This window comes from Protomyctophum bolini, assembly GCF_963924005.1.
Source record: "Protomyctophum bolini genome assembly, chromosome: 13".
NCBI classification, from domain to species: domain Eukaryota; kingdom Metazoa; phylum Chordata; class Actinopteri; order Myctophiformes; family Myctophidae; genus Protomyctophum; species Protomyctophum bolini.
The window spans coordinates 36452935-36470536 of NC_137874.1; the positions used below are offsets into that span (position 1 = coordinate 36452935).

Sequence of the window (17602 nt, forward strand, 5' to 3'; positions counted from 1 at the left end):
TTGAACACAGCCTGGATGGATGGCTGAGTAAACACTAAACAGGCACTAGTCTGTGCCAGGATGGAAGTTGAGCTTCCTGGTAGCTGTGAACTACAACTTCTTGTACAAGTGAATGATTTTACCTCTATTTTATTCTTGTGCCTCACTACGCCCCTCAGCCAATTACACAATACTCGGTAAACGGCTAATTGCCTTAATTTAGCTCGGGCAGAAACACTGTTTTTAAGAACATTCAACAATCTCACAGTAAGGTGAATAATGAAATGGATGAGGACATTTGACTGATTGGCTTTCAAGGCACTCAGCCACAGATCTCTGCCAGGTTTAGATGTATACTGTAGTGCAGTCAAACCAACAACAACCTGTGATGCATTTGAGGCCAAACAAAGGATGCATGCATGACTTGCATGTGTATCTACGAAACCCTGTTGAATACCAAAAGGACAACAAAATGTGTTATATTAAGCAAGAAAATACTAACAGTAATGCAATGTAACAAAGGGAGTCTACATAAGTTGCAGAAGGAGGAGCCGCACGGAGCAGCATCAGAGTCATCATGACTCTGATAAAGAAGACCACATAGGTCCAAACGTTAGTCGTTCTGTATACTGGCACCCAATAAAAGGCTATAAATGTCCGTGCTGCTTTCCCCCCTCCCCCCTCTTCACCAGCCTGCGGCTATCGACAGGCTTTATCAGTCGGGACCTGACCGAACCAGCTCGGTCGTTGATCGACCGATGATAGAGAGCTCTCTATATTGGTTGACTTCAGAGTGTCCTGCTCTTTGTATATCTTCTCTGTAGCATTCAAGGCCAGGCCAGTTTCCGTGTGTAATGTGTTTATCAGTAAATTATTCTTCATGTAAACCTAAAACATTTCACATGCTCCATGGTACACCTGTTGAAACTGAAATTGGTGCTACATCGGTTCAAATGCCTGATCTCAGAGCTTATAGAACTGTATTGTAACCGTTTTTACTCTGTGCTAGTGCTAATGATTTTGTTTACTATACTCTGTTTCTATATTCTATATTTATTAATTTACAATATTGCTTTATTTTGTTTAAAAAATATATAATGTAAGTACATCCCACGCATTAGATTCATTACAAACTAATGTTTTAGTAACTCAATGCCATTGTAAATGAGGGTCATTTCTCTATGGTTTATCGAGGTGAAATTAAGGTTGATGATGATAAATGATGATTCACTTAACTGCAGCTGTGATCAACCATTTCCCTTTATTTTATTTCTATATTCATTACTTAGTGCACTGGTCAGTCCTAATATAATTAAATGTTTATGTGGTTTATACTGTATGTGGTGAGGTGATCATTTAGCCTGGGAAGTTTTCAAATAAAGACACTGATCAGTGCGTGACTCAAACTTTGTTATACTACAGTACTGTATGTTACTGACAATGGTACATTTACTTAAGTACTGTACTTTTTGAGGTATTTGTACTTTACTTGAGTATTTCCAATACTTTAACTTCTACTCCATCATTTCAGGTTCAAATATTGTGCTTTTACTCCACTACTTTAGCTACTAGTTACTTTGTATAGTTGGATTATTATTATTACAAAACATACATTAACCACTTCAAGCCCTATACATTTTGGTCATTTGAAAATAGCCGATCTACAAGCTCACAATGTGTCGTGATGCGATGCATTGTGAGCTTGTACCATTATTTAAATTAAGTTTTTATTATATATTTGAAACCTTGACATGGGATATTCTGCATATTGAGTACTTTCTACCATTTAATTACATTGTTATACCAATACATTTGTACTTTTACTCAAGTATGTTGAATTCCGAACGAGTATTGCTACATTGCAGTATTGTTACTTTTACTTAAGCAAAACATTTCAGTACTTTTTTCCACCACTGGCTACTGCATGGGTTGTATTTGTATGCGTTCAACATGGGGAAATGACCTCACCATCTGCTACCTCGAGCTGGGCCTTGGCCAGGATGCTACCGGCTACGGTCAGGGCTTGGCAGGTGTAGTAGCCTGCGTCGGCGCGCTGCACGGACATGATGGTCAGCTCTCCGTTCTCAGACACAGACACGCGGCTGTCTTCTTGTGTTGGCTGGTTTGGGAACAGAAGATCCTATACAGACAAAGAACACAAAAAGAACTCCATCAGGTTTGGTAGCTCATTTTGCTCCTGGACGTCAGCATCTCCCACGATACTGTAGACTGATTATGCATGAGCTTTCCTGGCATTGCCAGGGTTATGGTGCTGCCCCCTCTCTCTAGACACCTTTAAATCAATACTCACTACAGAGTGCACTACACTTTCTTCATGGCATTCGAACCATTTTAACACATCTAGTACAGGAAGTGCATCAAAATAGACGCTCCGGGGTGCCAGAGTAGTCGCCAGAGTAGTGATCGCTTTTACTCTGAAAGCCATGAACCGGAAACACTTTCTTAAAAAAATTGACTTGACAAAGTGAGCTCATAATCCCCGATCATCTTACTATATTTATATAAACTCCAAAAAGCGTTCATATTTTGCGGGAGAGACGGATGAGGAGCAGAAATGCAGCGCCAGCATGTCGATCCATTCATCACCACGGAGAGCGCCCTGGATGAGGAGATACGAGTCATTCTTTCCGCCGCGCTAACATGGGAGTCAATGACAAGCTAATATTTGCACAGAGCGTTAGCATACGGCAAGCGAAAAGCGAAATGCCAAAAAAAAAAGAAGGAATAATTCTGAATATTATTATCTCGCCCCGCGTCGTTTGGACGTCGCTAGGACGTCCACAGACGTCTAAGGTACCACTCGGTTCTGATCCTTATGACGTTTCCAGACGTGTTTTGTACAGAATGTGTTAAACAGTTCTCCACAACATGCAACGCTCCCTTTTTTGTTTTTTGTTTTTTGTTCTTCATGTTATATTGTATGTTGTTTTCATTGTATGTAGTGTATGTATTTGAACTCTCACCTTTTAATGTTGGTTAGTGTCCGTTATATTTTAATGCTGCTTTATTCACAGGATGTACAGCAATTTGGTCAACTCTGGTTGTTTTTAAATGTGCTTAATTCATTTATTTGACAATGTGTCTTGTCAATCAGTGTGTTCAGGTTTCGGTATCCAGCATTTTCCAGGCTCTCTCCTCTCTCTCTTGCTCTCCCCTCCCACAGGGGGGGGGGGGGGCAAACATGAGCATATTTGTCCAGACACACCATATTTGGGCATAATCCACCCAGCTGTTGCTCAATATTTATTTGCGCTGACATGGGAGGACATTCTGGTTTCTGTTGCAGTTTGTAGTCATGGCTGCCAGGTCCCACCTGATGTTGTGATGGGCATATCTGCACAACCTCCACAGACACCGCTTGCCAACCACAACTTTAATTTGGATATATATAAGTACAGTATTTATTTAGAACCGGGATGAGATACCTCAAAGGTGTGTGTGGTTATCTGAAAATAACTCAAACCATTCAACACCCCCCAGGGCCAAGCTCATTTTAGATCAGTGTTTCTCAAACTTTCATCATGTAAAAAATAACACAAAATAGACCCTTAGGGGTCCATTTGTTTCAAACAGAGTTACAGACCTGCAAAGGGTCCATTTGGAACCCCCTCAAAGAACTCAGAGAGGGTCCCTGGACCCCAGTTTGAGAACCACTGATTTAGATGTACTGTACACCGTGAGGAGTCAAACTGTTGAACCGTTTGAAGTCGGGCACGTGTCGTGCATATAATATGAGCCAAGCGGGTGGCTGCGCACCTGCCTGAGCATCTGCCTGATTGCCTTCATAGGAGAAAGTGGCATTTTTCATGCCAACAAAGTTTCTCTCATTCATTCCTCCCCTGCAGAACTGAACTGCAGTTGCTCTGTATATTCTCCTTAAATTCTCCATATTTAGTCTGTTAGAAAAATGTCTGCTTAAAGTGAAGGTCAGATGAGATCAAATGGAGTGTATTACACTGTAAAGTCCTCTATACACATTTAACTCTGGGTGTAATTTCTCCATTTGTAACTTTACTGTACACCACAATCCAGTCAAGTCAGTCAGCTTGAAAAACTTGAAAAAAAATAATGAAAAGCTCCTTTTCTTCTCATCATTCATATGGTAATGTAACCATGGACTGCAGATGAATCGAGGTAGACTGCATGAATTCAGGAAAATAAATAAATCATTTTGCGTGACAGTTCCGCCCATCCATCAGCTGCACTCTTTTAAGGCCAAGCACCCACCGCATGGGTAAGAAAATCAATGGAGAAAACCTACTTTGACCAAAGGAAATTAAGTACTTTCACAGCATCTCTGAAAAAACCCTACAAGGAAAGCATCACCTGTCTTTTATTCTACTTGTTTGCGCTTCTCTTTTTACCTTTCTACAACAATGTATTTCTCTGGTCTGTTAAACACACCAACTAAGCTATGAGTTACCATAAAAATTTGGCTACACAAATTGGATACTAAAGATTGATTATGGTACTTGCAAATATGTTGGGCCACATAATATAGATACAGCACAGTCACAAACAATCTGGGCATATGACATGTTTATTCATGGGATGGGATTAGCCCCGCTCTGAACCCTACGTACAGTTTGTTTACACTACCCTTTACATAGTGGCTAGCTGCACGTCCCTACGTTCCTGCCTCTGATCTACTGTCGCAGCTAGCCACTGTCGGTGCGGGAGGCGGTACAATGGGATGTCAATAAGGAAGTCAAGGAAGGAAGGAAGAGAGAATTTCAGAGCAGCCAAAACGGTCAAACACAGATTAAAAATACTTAACGGCTTCTGCGCCAAAGGAAAATTCTCAGACGTTTCCGTTGTCTCCTATAGCTCCTATATGCTTCTTTTGAAACATCTAACCCACATCAAGAATGCGCAGCACGGACGTTTCCGAAGTTATGTACATCTGTGTACCATTTAGCCTGGGACCGATGGCACGGGACCCTACGTAAAGTGTAGTGTAAACAAACTGTACGTAGGGTTCGAGCGGGGCTAGGGATGGGATGGCATTTGAACCAAGACAAGTGAGGTTTAGCAAAAACAAAAATCTAAAGTTGTCAAACATACTCCTATGTACAGTTCCAATATTAATTGGAGACATTTTACTATGCATATGTATGTGTGTGCACAAATGATGGGTTGCAAATATTTGAAAGAACTTTGCTCCAGATACTGTTCAATTGGACAAGGCTATAAATGTACCAATTTTAACTCACACAGACAGTACTGCTATACTTGTACAAGCTCTCAACATCTTGAGCAACTCATTCTTAGCTTGTACTGTAGAGAGCTTCTATTTTTGGTCCACAATATACCAGCGGGCAAGCAGAAGATCATGAAGAAGATCACGGTAATAATATAATTAATAAAATACAAGTGATTGTGTTTATGCATTCTGTGGCAGATTACCCTGCCACTGACTCATTTAATAGTTGACATAGACATGTTTTCTTGTGTTCTCCCCTAAATTATATGTTTAAAGATTTATGTATGTATGTATGTATGAGGACACAACAATGGGTTAAAGTCTCACCTTCATTCTCTAAGTTGTGAATCATGTTTGGAGAATGTTTGACATGTGTTACCACAGTGCTTCCTGGTGCTGACCAGTGGGGAAGGACCCGATTGTAGCACGAGGCTGCCTTTTATAGTGCCTGACTCCATTGTAGGGAGCATGCTCAGTCCATCCCACTGGATCAGACCAACTGTAGGGTTTTGTAAATATGTGAATTATTGTGGATGATGTGTAATGATTTAAATGCGAGTTAGACAAGGGTTAAATGTGATTATGTGTTAAAGTAGTTATTGTCTCTGGACATGGGGCTGTTATAATTGTGGAATCAATTAGGGTTGGTACGGCCCAGTGGGAGGGGCCTAGACTATATTTAAGAAGGGGGACCTACAGTACCACTGTCCGGCAGTCGATGTAGGGCTGTAGACCAGGAGGGCCAACCTATTCGACCATTGTAAATAGTGTTTTTTTTGGGACACCATTTTTGACACTTGAAAGGTGAATGAATAAAACAGTTTGTTTTTGCTTAAGAGGACTCTATATTGTTGGGGGGAAGGGGAGTAGGGTGGACCTTGAGGATAATTTGAAATATGCTAGTGGTCCAGAGCTCCATAAAGGTTGCGAACCACTGACCTAGACCACAGAGTGCTTCAAGCAGACAAACGGATGGGCTGAAAAGGCCATTAGTCTGCTCCCATTCTGTCTAATGACTCTAATGCAGCAAATGAATGTTGTTTCTGCTGAAGTGAATTGGTTGGTCAGAGTCGTGCAGATTTATGATTGATGACCGCTTCATTATCAGTCTGTGGCACAGAACCGTGTTCTGCCGCCCCTTTGGCTCAATCCGTTTAGTCAGCTCACTGGCCATCTTTCATAACTCAATTAAATCAATGAACAGAGGGTTAGGTTAGTTTAGTTCCCGCTGTAGTTATGTCTGAGAGAGGCACGCACGCACACAGCCAACACTTCTGACCTGGCAACTTTAGCCTTTAGCTTACATAGTGTTGCATTGTAAATAATAGTCTCGTAAAGTCTTGTAGTGATTTTCGATGATGATGTATGGCCATCCTTTCTGAGCTATGGGATCTTGGTCGCAGAAACTCCCAAGCTGACTCTATTTCCTTGGTAAAAGTGAGTCCCACCAATCAAGAGACATTGGGCTGGATTTTGAAGGTGCGTTTTACCATGTGGTAATACATAAATTGGCCTCGCTCTGCGCACAATCGTATTATGAAAGCCTTATCGTCCCGTGTTGAACGCACACACATATGGAATACGACGTTGCTGAATATTTTAGCATTGTGGGAGTGTCCATATGTTAATTATTTTCGCTTTGCGCAATTTGCTATTAAGCCCCTTGACCTGCGCATAACGATTAGACGTGGGTCTAGGCACCTCATAAACGCAAAAAGAAGAAAAAGCACTGTTTGATTTTACACTTGAGCGGCTCTGGGACGCTGCTGGAGTGTTGCCAAGTCTGTTTATTATAAGCGGCTTCTTTTTCTGTAAAGTTGCTTGTAAATATTGGTAGTTGTGGTTGCTTTTCTTGTTTCTAAAGGTTTCTCCTAATGTTGTTTAAACCAGTGATCCTCACACAGGACATTCCCATGTCAAGGATCCCCAGATGAATGCATTTGCCCAACTAAGGACGGCTAATACAAAAATGTAATTACATTTTTCCAAGATTACTTTTGAAAATAGCAGATCTACCAGCTCACAATGCATCACATTCATTCATTAAAACTATGAACTCTGACTGCAGGCAGATATATAATGATCATTATAACAATGTGCAAGAAAATATTTAAAAAGATGTAAGAACTTTATATTTGTGGACAATCAAAATATGTTTTTTATTTTAATGTGGTGTCATTAAAATTAATCTGGATATGGCAGACTCAATATCTAGAAAATAAAAACATGGCACTTCATTTAAAATAGGTTACAGACCCCTGTTATATGCGCTTATTTTGGGATTATTTTTATAGACCTATTTACTTGTTTCTCTGAGACATGGCAACAGCGTCTTTTTATTGCGTCATTTTATTGGGAATGTTGAGATTAGAAACGGCCATAATTCTTTCATTTCTCAACCTTAAAAAAAAACAAAAACATATGCATAATCCTTGGGAAGTTTGCTTTCATACGCTGTATCACACTTGATTCAAGTCTTCTTCAATAAAATGCTACGAGCGAAGACCATACCATCACGGGACCATACCGCATCACGGGCATACGCACCAGGCATTCAACTCATTACTCATTTCAAATATAATATAATTATAATTTAAATTAAAATATAATTTCACTGGTGTTTCTCAATAGAAACAACTTATTTTGAGGCATGAAGGTGACAGCATGCAGTGCAATAGGAATAATTAACCCAAATGTGACAAAGTCATATATGTCATGTCTTCTATGGTGGCAGCCTGAAGAAATGTAATAATAACGATCCCCAAAGTGCGCATTCCGTATGTGACATCAGCTGACTGGTAAAGAAAATAGTACGGACATGTTGATTGGGTAACTCTCAAACACGCCTTAAACACTCCCATGACTAATTCAAGGCCGTTTTGCGCACTCCACGGGGTGTCGAAAGCGCTTCTTAACATGCTTAAAATTGCAATATGACATACCTCACGCCCCCAGCTCATATTACTGTAATAGGTAAAACGCACCTTCAAAATCTAGCCCATTGCCTCTACAGTCAGTGTAGTTGCAACACTCCCACAGACTTCCAAATGTGATTCAAAATGATATATTTCCAAAACCAACTTACAGTTGATTATGAATTTCTTGTGGTGTGCTGAACAAGAAGAATGTCTAAGTAATGCCTGCCTTAGTGCAAAAAACTAATCCATTGTTGAACCCCGTTCATATGTGTTTATGAAGCACACTCGATGCATGAACCATGTGATGTGATTGTGTCCCGGCGAGATCAAAGATCACTCTCTCTTTCAACCGGTCTGAACCAAGATACTGTACAACCCAGCAGTTGTGCTAGCCAATTACAATGCGATCGTCCCTCCGGCTTATGGGATCTAAACTATTAACTAGCCAATTTCACCATGCCAGTCCCTCCGGCTTATGGGATATAGACCATCAATCAACTGACACACAGAGACAGCCTGTCTCTCCAGGTTATGGGATAGACAATGTACTCGTCTGTAGCTGTAGATACCACAGAGTTTAGTTCCAGCCTTCCACCAGACATCCAAAATCAGATAATAATGACACAATAAGCAGAACAAATTGACTGTAGGGTACAGTGTGTGAAATGTGAATGAACAGTGTCAGGAGGGACAGAGCAAGTGAATCGAATGCGGTTGCCGAGGTTTTCATGGACAAAATCAATTCAATAGAAACTTGCTAAAATGATCTTGAAATGTACCTGTCCACGCCTGCCGCGCCGACCATGCAAACAACCTCCTCCCCAAAGACTCCTGGGTCAGCGACCCTCCCGGAATCTACTGTATGTACTGTACCCTCCCTGGCTCCTTCAATCATTAATAAACATCCTTAACCCTCCTCAGTGGTGTGGTTCTTGACTCTTGAACCAAGTACAGTAAAAAATGTTGGGACAACGCACCACACGTCCCAAACTTTTCTCCCTTCTGGCTCTGAAACTATGGAATGCACTTCCCATTGCAATCAGAACTGCAGCCTCACTCCCAATCGTCCGCCATAGTCTAAAAACCCACCTCTTCAGACTCCATCTTAGCTCGTAGCACTTGCCCTAGCCTCGACAACCTTACAGGCGTATGCTAAGGCTCAACTTATGTAATTTAGTAGACAAGTTTTGTAGACATACTGTAGCCCTCTATAGTGTATACGCATCGTTTCATTATATAGATATTCCACTGTTAGGTTCTTAGATTATGTATGATTCTTGATGACTATTTTTATGTATTTGATATATTAGCATGTTTTGTTCTTGCTTACTGTAAATCACTCTGGATTAAGAGCGTCTGCTAAAAGCCTAAATTGTACAGTGTTCTTGTGATTAACACACCCGAGTGGCCAGCATTCTAACATCTGATGTTAGAATGATTTGACTGTCAAATACAGACAGCAGCATTGTTTGTCCAGGAGCTTATTGGATTTTTGGTTCTGACCAATCAGGAATAGGCACGAAATTGGCAATTGGCACAGGTTCTCGGTATCCACACGCGCACACGCACACGCACACACACACACACACACACACACACACACACACACACACACACACACACACACACACACACACACACACACACACACACACACACACAATACACATGTTCTTACCTGACTGCCTTCTCTTTGCCAGAAGACAGTAGGTTGGGGTTTGCCCTTGGTCTCACATGGAAAGGAGGCTGTACGGCCCTGGGCCACGATCTGGTCACGTGGTCGCACCACAAACTGGGGTGCCTCTGAGGTCAAAAGTAAAATGAGTATGATTAGTTGCACACCGATTGTCGCACAACGAAAATAGCTTACATAACAAGCTCAAAAGAGCTTGTGGATCCACTATTTTCGGCATGGCGACACAGACGCACAACTAAGAATAAATCAGGCATTACATAATACAACAACAGCCCATCTACATACAACACTTTACCGTGACATTTCACAAGGAAAGCTATAACTACTAAACTCTGAGCTACAAACTAAAGGCGTCATGCATCACGTCAAGGTCCATTAATTTACTGTGCGAGCTATTCATTCGCAAGACATTCATCCAGCTGAATGAATGAGATCAACTAATTAGCAGGGCTCTGCAACACATCTATTGGGGTCTTTGCACATTATCGACTATGTCTGGATCAAATATGTCTGGATCATGTTGAACGAACAGGAATGCTTCAACCACTGCTGCAACGCAAAGCTACCAAGGTGGGAAGGGAGGATGTTTGATGTACAACGTCAATATTAGTGGGATGAACATGTGTGTGTAATGTTCATTCATTCTTAATTTGTGTGTGGGTGCGTGCGTGCGTGCGCGTGCATGTGTGTGTGCGCGCACGCATGTGCCATCAGTAACAATCTGTGAGCAAGGCATGCACCATGGGATCAGCTCTTACTTACCAACCGGCCGAGCTGATGACAGAACAATGGTTTGGGTGAGATAGACACAACACAGGAGGAGAGTAGAATAGAGGGACAGAAAAAGCAAAGACATGGAAATCAGAAATGAATGAGGCGGCGTTGGGTTGTTAGTGGGGCAGGAGAGAGGCGACAGCATTGGGCTTGAAGGACCACTTCACCCATGTTTGACCCATCTTCATATAATTGGTCATCATCACTAATGCTCGTTATAAGATGACTATTCACTCGTGTCTCAGAGTAGGGGGTGGACAGTTCAAAAACCTACCTACCAGTGATATCATCGGAAAGGCAGGTCTGTTCATTTTTGAGGGACGCTAGCCCCTCTATGCCCAGCTTTGTGTGTTTGTGATACCCCATAGCGATGATTTGATAGGCTGAATAAAGTACGTATCGAGGATAAAAAGTGAAGACGGAAAAGTGAGGACGCAAATTGTGATTGGCCGGCGTGATGACGTATGCTGATAAGAGCGCCCCTCACTTCACACGGTTATGATTTTTATGAATGCAAGAAAAACATCACTATTAGCATATAATCCCCATTGATGATGGCCTACCAATGACACACAGAGTGAATAGACAGTGTGAAAGTGTGCCATCGTATAATGAGGCCAATTATAGGAACATAAGGTTAAAAATGGGTGAAGTTCTCCTTAAAGTATGCATTGCCATGGCAACAGCGATCGGAGGAGGAGGGCGGTAAGGTGAGCAGTGATCCATGAACTGTGATGCTTCACGACAATCACAATCAACACATTCACACCTTTGATCATGTTTGGATAAAAGTGTCACAGCCAATTCACCTTAGGAAACACAAAGCAACTCGTTGACGCCTGAACATTCAGAGTAGGGAAATATTTGAGCGAAGACATATTTGACACAAATGACAATGAAATATATCACTATCATTAGGCACTAGCACACAAGACGTAATCAAATGAGTGTACTACACAGCGCTTATGACCGTTTCAAATGGAGTGGTAATTTGAGAGGAAAGGTTTAAGAACCCCCCTCCCCCATAGGCCATAAACTTGCATGTGACCTGGTTAGGTTATGGCTACATTCTATAAGACTGGAACCAAACGAGAAGTGCCGTCATGATTGGTCCTCTAGGAGTCTACGTCCTGCTTCGGTAGTTAAAACAGAAACCTGAGGAATGGGTGGTTAGCTTTGTGACCACGCAGCTCTGGTCTCTGAGCTCCCAATGCTTGTTACTGACCTCTGATAGTGAGATAGGCTGAAGCCTCTGCTTTTCCCACACGGTTCTCAGCAAGGCAGGTGAATGTGCCCTGGTCACTGGCCAACGCCTTCTTTATCCTGAGCAGGAAATCGTCTTTCTCGTATTTGATGTCGTACCTGGCAGCAGAGACAGACAATGCAGTCAAATCAACATGCCTGCTGTCGGGTCATTTCCAGTCAAAAGCCACCTTCAAACTCGGAAATAGAAAACAGGATGTGTAGCCTATATGAACACAGACACGAGACAAACACATTTCAAAACATGACAGGATGTTTTGACAGATGTCTTCAGAAGTTTCCAAAAAAGGGTTCTGGACATAGTAATAGAGTAAAAGTGATCATTTTTGATCAATATGACAGGCTTATTAAGGCTCCCTGCTGCACAGTCTTTCTTACAGCTGTAGGAAAAGAAAGAAAGGAAGAGGGGCCAATTATTCTGAGACGAAGGCATGGCAAAAAAAGAAATAAATGAAAGGTGCTTTCAGCTGGAACCCTGACTGTTACACTGTTTCAATATTTATAAAGATGAACCACCCACTGCGGTGATGGCCGTTTGGGGGGGGTGCGTGTGTGTGTGTGTGTGTGTGTGTGTGTCTGTGTGTATGTGTGTGTGTGTGTGTGTGTGTGTGTGTGTGTGTGTGAGTGTGTGTGACTGTGTGTGTGTGTGTGTGTGTGTGTGTGTGTGTGTGTGTGTGTGTGTGTGTGTGTGTGTGTGTGTGTGTGTGTGTGTGTGTGTGACTGTGTGTGTGACTGTGTGTGTGTGTGTGTGTGTGTGTGTGTGTGTGTGTGTGTGTGTGTGTGTGTGCGTGCGTGCGTGCGTACTTGTGTGTACTGTACAGTGTGTGTGTGTGTGTGTGTGTGTGTGTGTGTGTGTGTGTGGGAGAAAGTGGAAGAAAAAGCAAGAAGATAATGAAACAAAGTGAAGCAGCAAAACAGCAACAGATAGACATTTCAGAATAAAGTCGCTAGGAGTGCCAAGCAGATGGGCCGATTTACTATGAAAAGTCCATTCCATTTCCCCCCTAAACCAGGAGGTATAACGGAACACGCTTCTAAAGAGAGACCAGACGCTTTCAAGTCTGGTCTCTCTTTAGAAGCGTTAAGATTCCAAATGAGATGCTTGGCTAAGTCAGAAATTAGGACAGAATATCGGCGCTCTGATCAAAACCATGGACAGTGCTGTAGATTCAGAGATAATAGCAAGATTTGTCAGCCTGTAAATAAGGAAGTGACTGCGCAAAACATATCCGGGGGCTCTGATCAAGGCGTTGCCCAGCAACGTGAACTGTCAAAAAAAAATTATTACAGCATTTTATATCATTTAAAAGGACCAAAAGACCAAGGCACATGCCGTATACACATCCTTAGTGCTAACACTAATTAAGCCTTGGACGTGTATACGTACACATCTTTAGGGCTGTTTATTGATATATTTAAAAAAACAAGGAAGTGAACGGCATGCGCAGCAGATATGGCTGTTTACGGCTCCAAAAGAATGGCTCCATGGTTTTGACCATAGGGACAATGTTCCGTCTTCATTTCTGACTTCAGCATGCAAATCATTTGGAATAGAGACTTTCGCGTGACCAGCGTGAGGTAAGAATGGAAGATTATGCCTCCCGGTTCTTTTGGGGGGGGGGAACGGAAGGCAGGGGCTTTTCAGAGTAAAATCTGCCATATCTGCTGGCACTCTAGCGCCTTTATTTTGAAGAATTCCCTGGCAAAAAAAGTGGCGGTGCAGCTGCAGCTGAGGTTGATCGAACCACCGTCAGCTAAGTGGACGGAGTTGACTGCAGGGGTTCAGCAGGGGGCGGGGCTGAAATAGACGGGAGTACAGGAGCGTTTACTTTAGGCCCTCCTCACACACTCAGGAAGTTGCTGTGGCGTGAGACGAAGCCTCGAAGCGTTTGTGTGATCCCGTCTATTTCAGCCAAATGCCGATTGAGAAAGGAAGACAAACTGGGGGGAGAAAGATGGTGCACGCAAGGGGCCTTGGAGACAAAGGTCACAGTTGAAATGGGCACGCAATAAGAGTGCTGGGAGAATATCAACAGGGCTGTGGTGGGGCTCGTCTGGACCCCGGCGAAGGCGCCAGTCACGGTACATCCCTGACCCAGATATAGGCCTCCCAGGAGGAGGGGGAAAAGAATACAAGTGGAAGGGAAGGAGGAGAAGCGACGTGAGGCAGGCCTGAAAAGTGGGCCATGTTCCTATGGAGTCAAGGGGTTACTGAGTGAGAGGGCAATGTGTTGGCAGACAGACTGACAGACGTGGACAGAAAGACATATCTCACTAAACTACCATGTGAGCGACGAGGCTCCCCATGACCATACCATATCTGGCCAGTAAATGCATGGATTTGGGGAGGCATACTTAAAAGAATTACACCTGCGTTGCAACTATACATTTATTGTTATAGTTACTGCACTGTACTGTGCTTAGAACTGGTACCCGGAACATCCAGACCCCCAAGAACACGCCCAGTTCCGGTGAGCCTTCCCGCATCCGAAGCGGTCGGGAAATGACAGAGTTACTGTGTTGCACCTTTACGTGCTCGGACGTACACAGGGACAGACACGTATGTAGACATAGGGACACACATAGCTGCGTAATGGAGCGGAGGCAATGCTAGGGAAAAAAAAGACAAAATCTGATCTTCAGAGATTCTGTATGGTTGAGGTGCTGCCTTAAGAGCATTTCTACTGCTTCTCTACTACAGGTTCCTCAGCTTTAGACACCACTAATGGTTCTACAGACAAATCCATGGAGCAGTGCCCAATCAGGAGACCGATCACGATCACTGATTGTTTTTCTCATGATCGGCCGATACCATGTCAAAACCCACGTCAAAACTGTTCCTGTGTATATGGGGAGGAAGGGGAGAATGTTCAGGCCTGTCACAAAGATGCAAAATGATATCATACTATATATCTGATTGACTTTTATACCACTTAAATGGTATAAAAGATCGGGTTCTCCAGATCCCCTCCGTGGATTTGTCTATAGGGCCATTTGGCAACGGTGATATACAATATACCACAATTCAGGAGGTGCTACAGTAAATACCACCAAAAAAACGATTTATGAGTTGATAGCGTTTTTAGAGTGATACTGGTCTCATCGCCCAGACACTCTCGGAAGGTGGTCAGAGACGCATTGCGGTGGTGACCACATTGATATCTTGTGCAATCTGGCTGCTGGCAGCCATGCAAGAGGCAATAAAACACTTGCATGATTAGTTTCTGTGCTATCTCCTCTCTATTTTTATTGTGATATATTTGCGGTCGCCACCTTGCTCCCCCTGTAGCATTAATTGAAATACAGCTCAGCTGGTAAGCACCGTTTGTCACCATGATCAAAGTCTTTCAGTAGCAGCAGCATGTCAGGAGCCTGTCGTTTGCAGACTGGGACTCATTAGTCCTGCATCACTGTCCGCTGTGTGTCACTGTCACATTGGCGGGGGGAGGGGGGGGTTAGTTGGTGATCCATGTCAATGCTTTTGATACCAACACACTTAATTAGATACCATTTCCTGTTGGGGAATGTAGATATTTGTTATATTCATTTTTGATAATATCATAATTTAACCACATTAACCCTGCTGTGGGCAAGTTCTCTATATTTTTCCAAAAGCTTCAATCTTTCAATTTTTTGCCATTTCCCCCCCCAAAACTGTTAGATAGCAGATGTGCTATGTGATATGCAATTTTTTTGCTATTTGATTTATGGTTCATTATATCTTAAGTGGTTACCCTCCGCTGTTTTGTTTTCTTTGTTTGTTGTTACAAATGCATTTGAATAAATAACTAAAGATACAGTTGACACACACACAGTTGACATGCACATTAACACGTAGCTATACACCACTACACACAGAAACAGCCCTCACCTATCACAGGGGACGTCCACATCGTCCTTCTTCCACCACTACACACAGAAACAGCCCTCACCTGCCACGGGGGACGTCCACATCGTCCTTCTTCCAGCGCAGTGAGGGCGGAGGGTCGCCATGGACCTGACACCTGAACTCTACACTGTCCTCCACCAGGACCACCTGGTTCACTGGCCGCTGCACAAACTCGGGTTTCTCTGCATGTAGGCAACGCACGCACGCACGCACACACGCACACACAAAAACACACAATTCAACCAATGACATAAAAAAGCCTCTAAGCATACAGTTATAAAGTGCTTCACAGTGAGACAAGTCACATTCTAAATAAAAGACACATTGTACAGTATAATAAAAAAATTATAATCGTAAAAAAAAAACAGTGAGAGAAAATGAATGCTTGCAAGCCACAATAGAAATATTAAATTTTAAAATAAGTAAATAAATAAAATGCCGTGCTATAAGTCGATGTACTGTAGCAAACACTGATGTTGTGTCTGTGCACATTTTGCAGTCGGCTGGGCCAGACATGCATTGTTACTCCTTACCAAACACAGAGAGCTGAGCTGTCTCGCTCTCTCTGTCGCCGACCATGTTGGTGGCCACGCACACATACATCCCCGAATCGATCCTCCTGGTGTTGGAGATGGTCAGCTTTCCTCCACGGACCTGTGTTTTAATGCCACAAAACATGAGAGGAGGATGAACAACTACAACAGTAGACTCTTCTTTACGCACTCGCTTAACCACATGCCTACGTATATACGGTACGTTTCCAGAGAAAAGCAGATCTACAAACTCACAACACATCACAATGCGTTGTGAGCTTGCAGCTCTGCTATTTTCGGCAAACAGATTTCTTTATTCCCAAATTGTTACTTACTTTGAAATATTTAAATAAATTAGTGTAGAATAATTTAATTTAGGTATTTAAATTGTTAAAAGACATTTGATTGTTTAGCCTACATTTATTGTTTAAAAACAAGAATGGTTGAACTAATTACTTGGAAGTATTTTCTTGATTTACTTGATGAAAAAGTTGGAAAATAAAAAAAAGTTGACTTGAGTTGGGAAAACAGAGTTGTTTCCTTTAATGTTCCTTGGAGTGGAACTTGGTAGGACTTGACAGATTTGGTGGAGGGGGGGTTTGAGCAGACCAAATACAGAGCCGATCCCAGCCCAGTTTACTCTAGAGAGGGTTTAAATTATTAATTTATACTCGCTCTCAAAATATCAGGTCTGCAAGCTCACCAATGCGATTTTAAAGCGGTAATTTCCGGGCCCTTGACTCTGTCATGAAGTATATGTCAGACTGAACTCACAGTGATCCTGTCGTCTTTAAGGTCCAGGCGTGTCTTGTCTTTCTTCCAGTAGGTGGTGGGCTCTGGGTGCCCACGTGGAGGCTGGCACTCCAGGCTGGCAGGCTCTCCCACCGCCACCACCACGTCCTGGGGATTCTGTCTGAAGTCATCACGTAATACTAGGAGAGTGGGAGACAGAGAGCAGGGCTAGTTAAGGCTAATGTATGCGCTGTCGTGCGAGAATAGCACACGTACAAGCTGCTGGGTTCCTTTTGTTTTTTAATTATTCTGTGAATTTCTGCCTGTAATTATGTTCATGCTTCTGTGGTTCTATATAACCTCAACCTGGAAGACAGACTTTACTTCCTGGCTAGTCTTGCGTATAGCCAGACAACTTAATTCCACAAACTCTTTTTATTTCTCTCTAGGTCGTCCTCAGATTAGCAGAAATGTAGCTATTTCCATTTCTGCTAATCAGCAAGCTATATATGCTTAGATGATTTCTATTTATATTAGGATGCATTTGCGTGAGTTTAAAAACGAAACGGAAGAGGCTCGGCTTCCGTTTTATCG

General features: G+C 42.6%; 1 protein-coding gene across 1 annotated transcript in view; it reads right to left on the reverse strand.

The window, feature by feature from the left end:
• LOC308326709 (roundabout homolog 2-like) overlaps positions 1-17602 on the reverse strand; it is a 106373-nt gene that overhangs the window by 32234 nt on the left and 56537 nt on the right. The window contains exons 3-9 of the mRNA XM_080779705.1: positions 17051-17208; positions 16277-16397; positions 15787-15925; positions 11817-11953; positions 10580-10591; positions 9800-9924; positions 1948-2119 (exon numbers count right to left, since the gene is read on the reverse strand). Coding sequence (XP_080635831.1) covers positions 1948-2119; positions 9800-9924; positions 10580-10591; positions 11817-11953; positions 15787-15925; positions 16277-16397; positions 17051-17208 — 864 coding nt within the window. The remainder of the gene's footprint in view (positions 1-1947; positions 2120-9799; positions 9925-10579; positions 10592-11816; positions 11954-15786; positions 15926-16276; positions 16398-17050; positions 17209-17602) is intronic.